The following is a 16,986-nucleotide window of genomic DNA, read 5'->3' as shown; positions in this document are numbered from 1 at the left end:
TTGGTTTTAATCTAGAGAATTATAATTAGTTAATAAATAATATTAATATTAATCTGTAAAAGTTAAAGGTGGTTGTTTTAATACTAAATATGATATCACTCCAAAAAATAAAATTTCCCCTAACCATTTTTCCTACAACTAAATATATATTAGTAACACGTACATTTCACATAGTCTATGTTGATGTATTTGCAATAGATAAGGCACAAACTATTAGTCATTTTGCAGGTACATATGCCCAGAGGTTTAATATTGATGTACTACCTTAGAATGCATAATATAACTTGCTCTTTGATTTCTTAATTATTTTCTCTTTGATTAAATCCCACTTTATATTGGACGTTTTCCATGTATTATTAAATATTCCTAATTTGTTGTTTACAAATAGGGTTTTTCACGGTAAAAAAAAACTTCCAAATTTATGATTTATGATATCTATAATAAATTTTACTCTTTTAATTTATAAATTTTTGTAATAGACCTAACAAAAATAACACAAATTTTGAGAAATTACATAGCATAAAAAAGTGAATATTATCTTAGGTTATTGTTAAATTTCACAAAGAGCATCGTTCATTTCCAAACATAAGAAAAATATATGAAGTAACATATGCCATCTTCAAGGACGTGTGTTATATGATGAGATTACTCTAAGACAATCAAGAATACATTGATGGAGTAATAGAATCTTTGCATTAGGGTATTGCAAACAGTCTTAAAAGTATTTTTACTACTTTGTTGTCCTTAATGGGGCAGAATTTGTTTGAAAAAAAACCTTAGAGTAGATAATAAAGACTTCTCATGCAACATAGTGGTGAGAACATTTTTAATCTAAGCTCATTAAAAAAAGACAAAAACCACAAACAAATAAAATATTGTGCTTCTGCAAAATAAGAAAACAAACACATTCATAAAAAAAAACTTACAAATTTATATTTTTATATATTTTTTTTAATTCCTAAATTTTCTTTCAATAAGCATAAAAATAATAAAGTTTTAGAAAAAAAATACATACAATAAACAAAAATGAATATCCCGGGTCACATAATTCTTATATAAAAAATAAATTTTTTTTTAATACAAAAATTATCTTTAAAAAATAATATAGATATCACACAAACAACAAAAATGAACATCCCCGTGCATCGCACGGGTAAAAAATACTAGTTAGCACATAATCCACAAGTATCCGCCACTACCATAGATATGTACATTGATGCAACTAATGTACATTCATAAAATAAAAATAAAAACAAAATTACTAAAGCTTTATGGAACAAAATTTCTCAAGTCCAGGATTCAAATCCTACTCGTAACAAATTTGCTCAACAAATAAGCTTTATTAAAATAATCCTAATATTTTTTTATTAATTATAATTGCAAAGATTATATTTCGTACATATCTTCACCTAAAAATATTTATATAATAGTTGTCGATTAAAAAATATTTATATAATAATAATAGTCCATTCAAGATAGCCAGATCTGATGTGGAGTACCCTCTGTTGAAAGGCTCTTTGTCAGTTCCTTAGTTTTATTTTACTGGTAGTTTTCCGATGTATAAAAAAAAATCAACATAAAACCATAAAAAAAAGATCACCATAAAGTAAGATAAAACCACCTTTCCTCACAATTTCTTTGTACATATATTTTAATTTTAAGAGGAGCAGATCAGCAATATTTTCTCTTATACTCTTTCTGCAACAAATCATTTCCAATCAGTTAAAATTCATGTTGACTGTATTTTTAGTACAGGTGTTGACTGTATTAAATAAGAAGTAAAACTTATTAAAAAAAAGAAATGAGACGTTCATAATTTAATAAATATTATCTAAATTTTAACCAATAAAAAAAGTATATCGAATCAAAATTATTATTAACAGTCTTGCTGACCTTTCTGTTTTCACTTTTTTCTCTAAATAACAAAATTAGAAAATAAAATATATCAAAATTCAAAAAGAAAAAAAGGAACTTTCTTAAAAGAGTAAAATTAAAGACAACGGCACCGTCTAGATTTATTCTCGGAAAACAGGTCAGCATCCACCAACAACCTTTGTTTAGACGCCGTCGTTTCGTGAAACGCCGGCGCCACCATGGCCGAGAAAGCGAAGCACCACCACCACCACCACCACCACCGTGGCTTCGTGCTCTCGTTCCCAGTGTGCGTCGTCGTTTTGGCCATCGCCTACATTTACCTCTCCACCGTCTTCGTCTTCATTGACCGCTGGCTCGGCCTCTTCTCTTCCCCGGGGATCGTCAACGCTGTCGTTTTCACCGCCGTCGCCTCCGTCTGTGTATCCTCCTACCGCTCCGCCATTTCTGCCGATCCGGGTCGGGTTCCCTCCACCTATGTTCCTGACGTTGAAGACGGTGAGGTCCCCATCCACGAGATCAAGCGTAAGGTAACGCATTTGAACACTGTTTTCTCCATTTTGCAGTTTTGGTTTTTGTATTCTTATAGCAAAATTAAATTTTACATTTTTTAAATTTGGGTGTCTTTTGTTTTTTATTTTTATTCTATGTTCCATGCTGATTTTTGCTGATTTCTTTGCTGAATTTTGGGAATTTGAAGTATGTTATGGTAAAAATTTAGCTGAATTTCATTATGGGGTTATTGTAATGGTCATTTCATGATCTGCAGCAGCTAGGTGAGTAAGTGACATTTTGCAGCTGTAGCTGTTTTAGCTTCACTATGAAGTTTAGACTTATGGCTAGACTAAGGTTCTTGGACATTCAAGGGGTTGCATTTTGAATTTTTAGTGCAGTGCTTCGCCTTTGGCTGGATAGTTTGGTGACATTGTAAAACCGTCACTGCCTTCATGTTTGTGTGAGGGTCTTGATGGAGGTCACTGATAAGGCAATGTGTTATCTGATTCTGATCAAGATTATGTTTTTGGTTGATACGGTTCAAAAGCATGAGGTTTTATGGATTTTAACCTTATTGTTGTGTTTGTAGTCTACGAGAGATTCGTGATATGTAATTGTGATAATAAGTATGGACCTTTATTGCCCTGAATGAATGATATTCCTAATCAGCTATATATCTATTATGATGGAATGAAAATAATTTCAACATGTAGTTAGGTTGGATAAACGTCTAGATAAACACTTAAAGGAAAAGAGAAGTTAAATGATTTTGCAATAACTATGATACTTCCAAAGAATAGCTTTCTGCACAATTTCAAATAGACTGTTGTATCTCAGCTTTTTCAGAAGCTCTCTCAACTAACTACTTCACAAGCACCTATAAACTTAGGGCTTTTTACCGTAAGGTAGGAATCCAACACCTATCTCAGTTGAGAAGCTTCATAAGAAGCCAATCCAAACTGGGCCATGTTTGATTTGGACAGGGATTAAAATGTTAGTTATTCTCCTTCAAACTGCTTTTCATTTTATAGGCTAAGTTTTTATTTCATTTCATATAAATTGAGAACCAAGTGGTTTTAGGACAATAGTGTTATCATTAGAAAATATGCTGTCTTTGATTTTAAAGTAGACTATAGTATACATGGTTGTCTTTATCCATTAATCATAAAGCTTTTATATAGCCGTCAAACTCTCTAATTAATACCAGTTTACTATTTTAGCTCCGAAGATAATCAATCATGTTAACAGTAACACATCTCAGAACTTGGGGCTTGATAAACTTGGGTGGAATTAATCAAACTCGCATAAAAACTCATGCAAACTCAGTTTTGAGCATGTGTTTATGAGTTTGGTTGATTGGAGATTAGCTTATTTTTCGCTTTCTCTTCTTTGTTGTTTCTCTGTTGGCAAAACCAAAAGGGTGAGAGGCTGAGAGAAGAAAAAGAAGGGATTCTGCTAGCTTACCTTCGGTTGTGAAGTGATTTTTGTTATCTTTATTTTCTGTCATTTACATCTAAGATATATTTTACATACCAATGTTAGAGTTTGAATCTTCTGATTCCATTTATCTCCAGCCTGAGTTGCTTAGGGAATAGGGATCTAATCTCTTGGTTTTTTTTTTCTTCTATCTTTTACATCCTGCTTATGCATAAGTTTCTTAGTGGCCCTTTTAGGACCCCTCTTCTTTTTCTTCACTTCTCAAATAAGAACAAGGTTCTTCTGTAGATATATATATATTTTTTGGAAGTTCTTCTGTAGATATGAAGTTGAAGGTTTTGCTACTATTCTATGCTGATTAAAAACTGTTTTGTATCCTTTTTTCAATCTACATTCATCACTATTAATTTCAGTGGTTTTTATGCGGCAGATGCTTTGGTCAGTTGTCAGCCTAGCGTTGTCCTGTCGTTTTGCCTTTTTATGATGAATGCACTCTTAGGTATTGTATGAAATTATACTGTATGGAATTTGTGAATTCCTAGATGTTAGGTTCTTTTGGTCTCTAAGGTGGATCTGTATCACTGCATGGTCTGGAAATGATTGTGTAATATTATAAAGAGATTTCTTTGGAACTGTGAGCAGGAATTTTTGAGTCCCTAGATGTTAGGTTGTTTTCATGATAAATGTGTTGTATTATAAATCACTTGGCAGAAAAAGGACTCATTTATTTCTGATATTTTCCAATGAAAGTTGCATTATAATGTTGAACAACATGAAAATTTGCTTTGTGTGACATTTCTTTCGAACTGTGAGCAGGGTGGAGACTTGCGATATTGCCAAAAGTGTTCTCATTATAAGCCTCCCCGAGCACATCATTGCCGGGTTTGTAAAAGATGTGTTCTACGAATGGTATGCACATTTCTAATTATCATTCAAGGTTTATCTTGAGTTTTCTGGATAAATGACAAAAGGTATTGTCTTTGGTTGTAAGGATCACCATTGTATTTGGATAAATAATTGCGTTGGTCATGGAAACTATAAGGTCTTCTTCATTTTCGTCATGTATGCTGTAATTGCCTGCGTCTACTCCCTGGTATGTTTGGATACTTCTTTATCTCCATTAGTTGATTTTTATTATGATTATGAGTTTCCTATCAGGGTGTATTTGCATAAATGAAATCTGTGGTCTGATTTAATTTCTTCTTCCTTTCTGTATTTTTCATAACCGGTTAGGGATGAAATTGGGTGTGGTCTACCTGTCTCTGCACCTTCATTTAGAAAAAAATACTTATACCTGGACTGATACCCACGTGCTAGCAATTTTAATACCCTTACCTGTTGGGTATCTACAACCTATACCCAATCCATTATTTGCTATTTAGTTAACTTAATTAGGTCTCATATATTGTGTTTTTTATGACAAATTAGTATAACATAAATGCTATAGTAATACTAACATTTCTTTTTTTGAACTCTTAGTAATACTAACATTAATGGTGGTAAATGAAAGAGAAATAGAATATTGATTAAAAGTTAAATATATAACTTAATTGAAAAAAATATTAAAAGATCATCTGACTTCTAAGAAACATTACTACAAATATGACCATTTAACTTAATTACAAAATTATTTTAAATTATTTTAAATCCCAATTATAAAGCATAGGCTTAATTGCACTTTTGCTCCCTGATCTTTCACCTTTGTGCGATTTACCTCCCTCATCTTTAAAATGAGCGAATTCCCTCCCTCTTCTATTAATATGTGCGATTTAGGCCCTTCCGTTAGTTAGCCGTCCAATTACTAACGGCGGTTGCTATTTTCACCCTCCCTTTTACTGACCACACCCCCATATCAGAAATAAAAATAAAAATAAAAAAAGGAGGTAAATTGCACAAAGGTGAAAGATCAGGGGGCAAAAGTGCAATTAAGCTAAAAAATAAAAAAATAAATGAAATAAATTAAATACAATTAATAGAAAATAAAAAAAAACTGAAAAAAAATATTTTTATAAAAATCAAAGAAAAAATAATAAAATAAATGAAATAAGTTAAATACAAATAATAGAAAATGAAAAAACATTTTTATAAAATAAAAAAAAAAGCTGAAAAAAATATTTTTATAAAAATCAAAGAAAAAATGTTTTTATAAATTCAAAGAAAATAAAATATTTTTTTTAATTGAAGATAGAAATTTAAAAATAAAATAAAAGAATAATTATTTTTAATTTAGTGTAGGTGGTGCAAATAGAAACAAATTCTTCTTTTATTTTATTTTTAAATTTCTATCTTCAATTAAAAAAAATATGTTATTTTCTTTGACTTTATAAAAACATTTTTTTCTTTGATTTTTATAAAAAAAAATTCAGTTTTTTCTTTGATTTTATAAAAATATTTTTTCATTTTCTATTAATTGTATTTAACTTATTTCATTTATTTTATTATTTTTTCTTTGATTTTTATAAAAATATTTTTTCAGTATTTTTTAATTTATAGTTTTTTTTATTTTCTATTAATTTTATTTAATTTATTTAATTTATTTTTTATTTTTTTATTTTTATTTCTGATAAGGGGGTGTGGTTAGTAAAAGGGGGGGTGAAAATAGCAACCACCGTTAGCAATTGGACGGCTAACTAACGGAAGGGCCTAAATCACACATATTAATAGAAGAGGGAGGGAATTCGCTCATTTTAAAGATGAGGGAGGTAAATCGCACAAAGGTGAAAGATCAGGGAGCAAAAGTGCAATTAAGCCTAAAGCATAATAAATATGTTATGTGGGTATAGATAGGGTTGAATACTATAATACCTCTCTACCCCACACCCATACCCACAAAAATTGTGGGTGATTAAAACTATACCTGAATTCAAACTCCCTTAACAGGAAAATACTCTACTTATTGTGGGTAATTTTTATGGATAATGTTTCTGCTTGTCATCCTTATAATGGGGTGCTAGATTTGATGGTTCTGCTGGCACTGTCAATCTTTATGTTTTTCCTTATTGGCACTGTCAAACTTTGTAGGTCTTACTTGTTGGTAGTCTAGCTTCTGATCATATTACGGATGAGAAAAACGATGGCTCTTTCAGAACTGTATATGTAAGTTCAGTTAAAACATATGTATTTTGTTCAAGTAAACTTAACAATTTGTTTTCTCATAAAATTAACTATTTTGCAGGTTGTTTCGGGGCTCTTACTGGTCCCCTTATCTATAGCATTATGTGTGCTTTTCGGATGGCATATCTATCTCATCCTTCACAATAAGACTACAATAGAGGTTATCAGATGTTTTCAGTTAAAATTGCTATTTTATCTTACCAGATTGATTTCGACCTTCTCAATTAAGCAATTGTGTTGACAGTATCATGAAGGAGTGAGAGCTTTGTGGCTTGCAGAGAAGGGCGGGAGTCTATATAATCATCCATATGACCTTGGTCCATATGAGAATTTGCAATCTGTAAGAACTAAAACTATATTACTGCTTCCTTTTTTCTTGGTGTCTTCTCTTGTTTTTTCTCCCACACTGCTTTTTTCTTTCTCTGCACTTTGTTCATTTGGTCAATTTTAATTCTCCACTTGCTTCATCTTAATCATATGTGATGGTCTTGCTGATTAAATTTAGGTATTACTTTTTTCGTTGATTACTCCAGCCATTGTGGGGCAGGGTTGATTATACTTTGATTCAACTGAAGTACATCTGATTGATGTGATAATTGACAGTTGTTGTTCTTTCACATTGTTAAGTTAGGTCCGAATTGCAACTATATGTTGTGATTATTCTGTATAGTATGTTATTTCTGTTGGCATAAAGAAACACATGATACAATACTATGTAATGAAATCACCTTGTATTTCTTTACAGTTACTAAGGAAGGTATCCATTAAATATTGCCTTATATGATTTTAACTGTTAAGGAAGCTTAGACAATTTATTTCTATCAATTTGTTTAAAAGTTTAGCATCTACAGCTGGAATTCGTTTCAAAGTTTTTCTTTCTCATAGCCGTTAACTAATAATGGTTTTGCCTATCAAAAAAAAAAAAACTAATAATGGTTTTTGAAATATAGAATCTATTGCTTCTCTTTACATTGGTCTATTTATTCATCAAGAATTTATGTTTATTAATCTCTGCTGACAACTTTAGATTGTTATTTGATATGTCATCAAAGCCTACATGACCAAAATGGTCCATAAGTCGTTATTCATAATCTGATACTTGTATTAATGGATTAGTGTAATGGTGAGCCTTCTGTGTGCTCGTATCCATTTTTATCATGTGCTTCAGTTCAACTTTTTAATAAAAACTAGGGGTTGCAATGATCAGACCCCTGAAGACTTGGTTGTGGAGGCTCTCGTACCACATCAATGACCAACTTTCCCAAAATCTTAAGCTTTTTGGTGAATATTCATGATTTGGTTTGTATTTCTAACAATTGTTTTAAAGTTTATACCACTTAACTGCAACTGATAATATGGAAGATATTTAAACTTAGTAATACTCTGATCAAGGTAAAGGGGTAGTACTGGTACATATTACAACTGTGTTTATTTGTGAACAAATATTGATGCATGTCTTTATGGGGGAATTTATCAGTTATTAGAATATGCATGGCACTCTCACCGACTCTCCCTCTTTTTCTTTTTTCATTTATATTGAATCAAATTTAGAAGCTATGTGTACAAAATGTATGGATTTGAGCTTCTGTTTTACTTTGGTGCAGGTTTTGGGACCAAATATCCTTAGCTGGCTGTGGCCTACAACAGACCATATAGGTTCTGGACTTAGGTTCCGCACCATCTATGAACTCACACAAAGTGCATCAACATCAAAATGATGTTTTGACTTTGCTTTCACGGTGGTAATGTATTCATTCATATTAACACTTTTCGAGACGAATGACTGAGTGATGACAATACAAAATGACCTGTTACATGCTACCACAAGTCCGATATAAGTATAGGTTTTTTAATAGCATTCTCCCACAATCACTGAGGATAGCTGCTGAAAACCTGATTGCTGCTGCTGCTGCTGCTGCTGCATATACTTGAAGGAATTATGTAATGTGTGCTCATGTGGATATTGATAATAGAATTTTTCTTCCATTTGTTAGACACAGAGTAGGCTTCTTTTGTTGCTTTTCCCTTCTTCCAGTCTTGTTAGGTTCCAATAATGTGAGGTCACAGCTGTAGATTTCTGCTGATATACCTAATGTACAAAGGGAAGTTCTGGAACCAGCACCAGCTCATCAAGGGATTGCTTAACCTTTGTGAAAAGTTGTATTTTTGTATTCTAGAACTCTTCTGTATTTTGAACTGGATGAAATAATAACAATTTTGCATTATACAATTCAGGTGTATGGATAGCTATGCAATTTGTCTTTGTAATTTATGTCGGTTAGTTCGCACCACATGAGGGAATGAACTGGTTTTAATCCTTGCAGGAGAGAGATAAGAAGAAAATGCAAGTGGAAATGAGATGCTAGAAAAAGTTGAGTGTCAACATAACATTATTGATTAAAAGAGAGAATTGCTTGGGGTGGACAAACATGTGCTATGTGTATCTAAGTCTTACAATACAATCTGGTGTAAGACAATGCTCTTATGTTATGGGGGAATAGTTTGGTTGACACTTTATTTACACTCATAGAGAGATGTGAATAAAAGAGAAATAGAAAAAGAAAATGGGTAAAGAGGATGAAATAGAAAGTAGGTGTGAATTTATCAAAACCTATTAGAAAAGTCCCACATGTTATGGAAAGCTGTCAGCAAGTAGAGTGTCTACAAATTGTGACAGATTTAAGAACAAGATTCTATAGTCTGACAAATTCTAGTGAAGGTGCAATAATTTTTAAAACTAGAAGAAAAACTAGCATGAGTAATTTCATTGAACCACAATAGAGGACACTATAGCCTGAGAAAAAAAAAAGTATCTAAAAGAGGGCACTATTTAAAGAAGCTGAACAAAAATAGTTCAAGATTATTTTAAATATTCTTCAATACATGAGATATTCATTCACTATGAAGATATGCACCACCTTTCTTGGTGCCATGGCGGTTGAATTTCCTGAACTACACGACACATATATGAATAACTCAATACTAAAAAAAATCGAGTCATAATAATATCAATCAAATTAGTTTTTAATCTATTTTCAAAAGAATTAACTACATAAAATATTTCAAACCTTATAACATTCATCATTTTAACAAGTACATGTACATGCATCTTTTGAAATTTGGAGATTTGATTTGACACCCCACTCTAAAAATGACACCCCACTTAAAACACTTTTAGAAACTTAATTACTGAAATATTTTGGAACTTAAAAATTCAAAGTATTTTCCCACTCAAAAGTGGGGTGTTACATTGTATTTTGCACTACCGGATATGTAAATCACGAATTGATTTCGGAATATAAAATTCCGAAATAATTCGGAACTTTAAAATCTAAAAATGGGAATGTGAAATCTAGTAGTGGGATGAGAAATCTAAAGGAGCCTTGATTATTAAGCATCAATCAATTCTAGTTAATAAAAAACTAAAAGAAAAGCATGGATTAGAATCATTCATGGATAAAAGAGAGAAAAGGACAAAAATGAAAAGTGTGGGTGCTGTAGTCTCGTACATACCTGGCATGGGCATCACATCTCTCTCTCTCTCTCTCTCTCTCTCTCTCTCATATATCCCACTTTCTGAGCTGTGAAGGCTCTGTGATGTTCTAGATCAAGATGGAGGCAAATTTCGAGAACCCATCTCAAATCAACAGGTCTGAATTTCTGGGTCTTCCTCAATTTTTTTTTTCTTGTTCTTGTTGCTACCCTTTTCTTATCACTGATTGTTAACACCGTTCTATGCTTTTCAAGCTACCTGTGATTTACTATTGCTGTGTTTTTAGCAACTAGAGGCTTATTCAGTGATGAAATCTTAAAAAGATATTATTTTTACTTATGAATAGGGATTTCAGATTTGTCTTGGTTGAGTTCTTTAATTATGTGTTCCAGTGAAGCATGAAGTAGTGATATTTATAGTTATTTGGACCTTGTGGCATAACATATGAATTTATTTATTGCTTTTTGAATCTGGTGGTTCTAACTGGATGGTGTTTATTGTTTTGTTTCTATTATGTGTGGATACTTCAACTAAAGTAACCTGTAGTGTACAAACAATGAAATGAAATAAATTTTTGTTAGTGATTTGGGGAAATAACGGCACTTGTCTCTGTGTGATTGTTTGTTTATGTTGAGAATGTTTTATTCCCCAAATTGGAACAGCTACATGTCAAGTTCTGAACTAGAGATAGTTTGCGTGTTTGTCTTTATGGAAAACATGAAATTGGATGCACTAATTACCTCCACTCTCAATTGTGATTTCTTGCAATTTTTTGTTGTCTAGATTGTCTTTGAATTTAAAACCCATTTCATGGACATCGTTATAAAAGGATTGTTGGTTTGTTTAAGGAGCTCCTCGTTTGCACGATTAGAACCCTGTAAATGGAAGTTATGTGGAATAATAATATGGCCAATTGCATATAAGTTCCTTGTATAAATTTGATTGAAGAGTGCTACAAACACAATATTTTGAACACGCTCTCTAACACACTCCTTGTGATTGATCCATTTTCAAAATAGTCAATTATTTTCTCTCTCTAATTAAAAATTGTGTTGCTTTTGAAAAAATAAACCATTCACATGAAGTGTGTGTGAGTTTGTTCAAAAGAGTGTGTTGCTAGCATTTCTCAATTTGATTTGTTTGTTAAATGATAACATTCATGCCTTGCATATGAAATATTCTCAGTTCTGTACCATTGTGCTTGCATTTCTGTGAGCTTTTTTCTTGTTAAACAAATTAGTCTGGTGACACTAAGCATTCTGACCTATACTATACTTCACCTACACAGCTTGAGTGTCATATGTATAGGAGTGAGTATAATCTGACATATCATCAGGGATCAATACATCTCCAATATATGGAGATTTGTTTTGATATGTTTCTATTGAAAATTGTAATTTTCAAGTTGTACTTGTAATTACTGTATTCTTTTTCAAATCACTAAGTAAATGTCCCCGATTGATAGCTCAAGTGGTAAGAGCTAGGGGACATATGAGTTGGGGTGGGGAGGTCCAAGGATCAATCCTCGAGGGTGTAATTTATCTTTCCGGTGTACCAAAAAAAATCACAAAGTAAATGGGTTCTTAAACCTAATGTGCACTGCATACTTAGTTATTAATTTTAGCATGAGGAATATTTTAGGAGAGGATATTATCCTACACAGATCAAACTCAGCAAAATGTGAGTTGAATAATAATGCTTCTTTATGTCTAAGATTTAAGGAGGTCTTGCTTTTTTGTTGTTTGTGAACGTTTAATTTTTTCCTTTTTTGCCTCTTAAATATTTTATTATCGTCTGTATTGACAAATGACATTTGTCAAGTAAACTTTCAGATTCTGTGTTGATGGATTGCACAAGACAGATATCATTGAATGGAACAAGAAGAGAAAACCACAGAGTGATCCATTGGATTTGCTTAGACCAAGGCATAAATGCTGGATAGGGAATTCCTCTTCTGAACATGATTTAATATCTGATGAAAATCCAGTATTAGAGGGCATGCACATGTACGTTGTAAAGGGTAGAATGGATACGGAGTTACTTGACGTTTGTTCAGAACCTGAATCTGCCAAAGACAGCAATAGTTTTATTGAAGATTCCAGTACATCCATATCTGTAGATTCCAATAATGTTAAGGATAGTCATTCCTCTTTGGATGTATCAGCATCTGAGAAGGTATGCTACGAGGAAGATGAAACATTTGTTGACAAAGAATATAATCCATCTTATCATTTTGCTGATTTAAATGCTTTGAAGAGTCTTGAGGAGCACTTTCTGGGAATAGGAAGTGGCACAGATCACGTGTACTCAGGATATGCTAATGAAAACATTGAGGAGTCCGGAGATAAGGGATTTGAAGATATTCTTTATTCTAAAGGGGAGAATCCTACCACATATGTCCTTTCATCTGGAAGATGGAATGTAAACCAAGGTATTAATCAATCTCGACAGTTACTATCCATGATAGAATCATGTTAGCATTCATGCGAAATTTGTTTCTGGAATACTTGGATTTGAGACTGATTCATAATTCCTAGGTTGACATATACTCTTGTTTTTGTTACAGAGGTTCAATCAAGCACGAGGCCACCAACAATTGATCAAGAATTTGAGGAGTACTTTTCCATGCTTATGCTCTAGCAGATATTACTCACGTCGGCAGTAGATGTATATACTTTTGGAAATGGCTGTTGTAACTGTAAGTATTGCTCGTGTGAAGATTTTCGTAACTTGTTATTCTGAAGACTTTGCAACATCTTCAGAAGTAAGTTAGTTTGAGGTTCCTTTTGTGGCTTTTTTCTTCTTCCTTCTTTCTCAATCTCTCTCTCTCTCTCTCACACACACACACACTTCCCCCTTGGACCGAAATGCTGAAACTTGTGAATTATGAAAGTCTAAACCAAAATCTGTGTTATGGATGGCGATTTTAATAAATGAGGCGAAAGCGGATAGAATTTTCTTTATCTTGTGTTATCATTTTTGTTTCCAAAACGTTATTTGTCTTGAGATCATTTAAAAGTATTTTATTTCATTATTTTCATTTTAGCATTATTCTCCACATGCCTAGCACAAGGTTGAGTATGTCAAGTGAAGACTAAGCTACATGAAAATAAGATTTGCATCTTATTTGCTGAATCTTGATTTAATGAAATGTCATACTAAATGCCTCAATGATAAATTGCTTGTGGATGTGTATTACTAATGTATCTTGATTGGTACAGGTTTTAATGTGAAATGATGGTTTAGCTTACTTGATTATCGTTTGAAATCCTTTAGAAAGTGAATGATACTTGTATAGGTAGGTTATAAGTTGTAATATCAAATTGCTTGCAATAGTATTATATGATTCACCATTAGCTTCATTTTATGAAAACTCTGAAGTATAGAGTGACAAATTGGTTAATCTTCATGATATTCATGTATCAAGATCGAGGAACTGAGTGTTGAAGTTTGTAAAGATTGCTAGATATGATTAAATGAGGTTATGATGTCAAGTTGTTCATAACCCTATCTGTGAGAAAATAAATGCTAAACTGTATTCAATGAAAGTTGAGTTTCTTTTAATGATAACTGATAAGTTGCTTTGAATGCTAATGCTTTGATTTTCTTTCATGACGCATCAAGCAAGTCAAGCACAGGATAATTAATAAATTGTCGTAGAGTATCAATGATGTGATTAATTCACTACTTCTAATTACTTATGGCATGTATTATGCTCATGGATTGAATCTTATAGTAAATGATGGGTGGAAATTCATGGTTGAAGAAGATTGAATCATTTTGATAAACATGATAATTTATGAAGCAAGGTGTTTTAAGATAACAACACCATGAAAAAACCAAGTTGCATACCATACTAATTTATGGTTGATTGATTTACTGATCCTAAACCTTACATGCCAAGTTTTGGTTCCTTAGTGTTATTATGGTGCTATAATGACCATTATTAAAAGAGCACTTCAAAATATGGATCCCTTTAATATACACAAGAAAAAACTTGTGCAAAGTTACACGAGCTACTTTTGACATGTTCTTCATTTCAAAAAAAAAAAAACTTTTGACATGTTCTTGTAGATTTCCCAATTTTTTTTTCAAACAAACTTATTTCTTAATCCCAATATTTAATTTCTATTATGACTCATTTTCTTCCCTACTGCATATTCTCCTCGCACCACCACTACACCATCAAAGCCCCAACCAAATGCATCATCCAATCTTCGTATCCATCAATTGAATCCAGCAAACAACATAAGCGAGGCTAAGTTTCAAAAGTGGTGTCAGCAGAGTTTCAAAATGAATAATGTTCCCTTCATACCTCTTTTTGAGGTGGAGAGTGGTGGAATGAGGAGAGAGATATGAAGAAAAGAAAAAGTAAGAGAGAGAAAGTATGGGATGTGATAGATGATAAGAGAAGAGAGAAAGAAATAAAAAGAGGTAGAAATGAAGTGTTTAAAAAATGAGGTGTGTATATATCATTATTGTTTCAAAACCAAACTATAATGGAAACATAAATACTCAGGAGTAGCTCAAATGATAAATTCACACAAAAAATGTCAACCCCACGAGTCAAATATAACAAAGATAAAAACCTTGAATAGTAAAACAGAGCAATTTGAAATTAGGTAAAGGAAAAGGGAAATCTGACAGTGGCGGCCTCCAGGAACCTTGGTCCTGGACGAGGCGAGACCCCATCCCCTAAAGGGGCTTGCCCAAGGACAATCAAGTCCGTAAGCAACATGGCATGCTAGTGGCGAAGGCGAAGACTTAGAGAGATTAGGACTTCATATAGTGATAATCGCCGCGAGCGATCACTTTATGTATATGGGTTGGGCCGAGAGTGCTAGGGCCCAACTAGCCCAATTAGCATAGGATTTAGAGTTCAATGAATACTCCCTATAAAAGAGAACTTTGACATCATTGTAAAAGATCTTTTTGCATTTTATCTAAAGGATTAGGTTATTACCTCACCTTTACTCTGTTAGGGTTTATGACCTATACCCTTTGTTGTTACTTTTGGTTGTCTTGCATTTTGTCCAAAACATCCTGATGTCGAAGCAGATGTTGTGACATCTGCCTTTGTGTAGCACCGGACATTAGTCCATTACTTAGAGTGCTTATGTGTGCCCTGAAAATCTGGTGAAGATTTGTTCGTGGTTACTTACAGTTTAAGTAGCTATATCTTGGTTATTTATTGTGGGCTGGTTTAATTGTTGAGACAATATCTGATTGAGGATATGTCTCTATTGTATTAATGGTTGATTAACTTGTAAACGCAATCATTATTCTGGAAGATTGCGTTTTGATTTGCTGCTAATGGACTACTTGCTTCAGCCTCTGAAAACCCCCCAGTGTGACTGTTGAAGCATATATCTATGAAAACCTAAAACGTGAAGACTACTAAAGCTTTTGAGAGAAACAGATCAAGTGTTTTAGGGTTGTTATTTGGGTTAGTCCTTGTGTTTGTTGTGAACAAACCTTGCTCATTGATTCTATAATGCAATGTTGTGTTATGTGTTCTTGAGTGTTAAAACTCTGATTGTTGTTGTTCTTACCAATCACTGTGGCAGTGGTTGAGAGAAAATGAGAGGGGCTCTAATACTTAGGTCGATATACTAAGTAGAAATACATTGGGTAGATTAGGAAGAGAACTATGAGCTATGGTGTTCATGAGTGCTTGTAGTTCCTATATCTTGAGAAAGTAAATTTCCTTTCTTTGGGTGAAAACCCTCCAGACGTAGGTGAAGTTTCACCGAACTAGGTTAACAACTTTTGTGTGGTGCTTGTTTATTTTACGCTTGTATTATTTACCGTTAATCGACTGTCAAAGCAATTGCTTAAGCATCGCGTAGAAAAGGGAACTAGAATTTCACCCTTCTTGAGTGTTCATTCCAGAACAGGCCACCCAACCATATCCTTGCGAACTCCATGAATTCTCAGATCCTTTCCTCCTTGATTCTGTGTTCTCTCCATTCGATGTGGTTGTTGTTGATTGTTGTCCTTGCGACATGCCCTGCGAAATTTGTTCATCATCCTCCACCTAAGGCTCCATTGTTCTCCTCTCCCAATCCATATCTTCTTCCCAAAAACCATGAGTTTCCTTCACACCTATTCATCTTTCTTCATCAAGACCTGATTTCCCACTGATCCACGAATTAAACACATCATCTTTCCTACTCCCCTTCATCCACCAAGATCTAATCTACGCAGTCGTTCCCTTGTTTAAATTTTTGCATGAAGCAACGCGGCGATGAGGAGAATGTCGTGGTGGGTTTGGAGACAAACACTGCGCGATTGCGATGAATGATGATTGATGGGTTTGGTGTGTTTGGGTGGTGTTGTTGGATGGGGGTTTTACAGATCTCGATTTTTCGTGGTTGTTGGTGAGAATAATTTGAGAATGGAATAGATGAGCGAAGGAAGAGAAAGGAAGATAGACCGAAATCCTACGGCAACGCCTGTGACGGTTGGTCGGAGTTGGCCACTGTAACCTGTTTGTTGAGAAGAGGTCCATAGCACAAAAGGTTGAGGATGAACCCAGATGTAATTGACTTAAATCCTTCTTTAACTAATTCACT

General features: G+C 33.2%; 2 protein-coding genes across 2 annotated transcripts; both read left to right on the top strand.

The window, feature by feature from the left end:
* Positions 1 to 1,990: 1,990 nt before the first annotated feature.
* Positions 1,991 to 9,148, top strand: LOC130749720 (probable protein S-acyltransferase 16). The gene is made up of 7 exons (XM_057603099.1): positions 1,991 to 2,402; positions 4,621 to 4,713; positions 4,796 to 4,897; positions 6,826 to 6,900; positions 6,980 to 7,078; positions 7,163 to 7,258; positions 8,523 to 9,148. Exons 1-7 carry the CDS (start codon positions 2,094 to 2,096, stop codon positions 8,634 to 8,636), a joined length of 888 nt encoding a protein of 295 aa, XP_057459082.1. The 5' UTR covers positions 1,991 to 2,093; the 3' UTR covers positions 8,637 to 9,148.
* Positions 9,149 to 10,393: 1,245 nt separating this feature from the next.
* On the top strand, positions 10,394 to 13,374 carry LOC130749719 (protein FAR-RED ELONGATED HYPOCOTYL 1-like). Its single transcript, XM_057603098.1, has 3 exons — positions 10,394 to 10,568; positions 12,244 to 12,842; positions 12,978 to 13,374. The coding sequence occupies exons 1-3, from the start codon at positions 10,531 to 10,533 to the stop codon at positions 13,049 to 13,051; spliced, it is 711 nt and encodes a 236-aa protein (XP_057459081.1). The 5' UTR covers positions 10,394 to 10,530; the 3' UTR covers positions 13,052 to 13,374.
* Positions 13,375 to 16,986: the final 3,612 nt, after the last annotated feature.

This window comes from Lotus japonicus, chromosome 3 (genome assembly GCF_012489685.1).
Source record: "Lotus japonicus ecotype B-129 chromosome 3, LjGifu_v1.2".
Taxonomy (NCBI): Eukaryota; Viridiplantae; Streptophyta; class Magnoliopsida; order Fabales; family Fabaceae; genus Lotus; species Lotus japonicus.
Note: the sequence above shows the minus strand (reverse complement) of the source record. Positions and strands in the feature narration are given on the sequence as shown.

Bases quoted from the DNA above. Each gene is read 5' to 3' on its own strand.
- LOC130749720 (XM_057603099.1), top strand. From the start codon at position 2,094: ATGGCCGAGAAAGCGAAGCACCACCACCACCACCACCACCACCGTGGC. The intron at 2,403-4,620 runs GTAACGCATTTG...AACTGTGAGCAG, and splicing joins TCCACGAGATCAAGCGTAAG to GGTGGAGACTTGCGATATTG. The intron at 6,901-6,979 runs GTAAGTTCAGTT...ACTATTTTGCAG, and splicing joins GCTCTTTCAGAACTGTATAT to GTTGTTTCGGGGCTCTTACT.
- LOC130749719 (XM_057603098.1), top strand. From the start codon at position 10,531: ATGGAGGCAAATTTCGAGAACCCATCTCAAATCAACAG. The intron at 10,569-12,243 runs GTCTGAATTTCT...GTAAACTTTCAG, and splicing joins AACCCATCTCAAATCAACAG to ATTCTGTGTTGATGGATTGC. The intron at 12,843-12,977 runs GTATTAATCAAT...TTTTTGTTACAG, and splicing joins AAGATGGAATGTAAACCAAG to AGGTTCAATCAAGCACGAGG.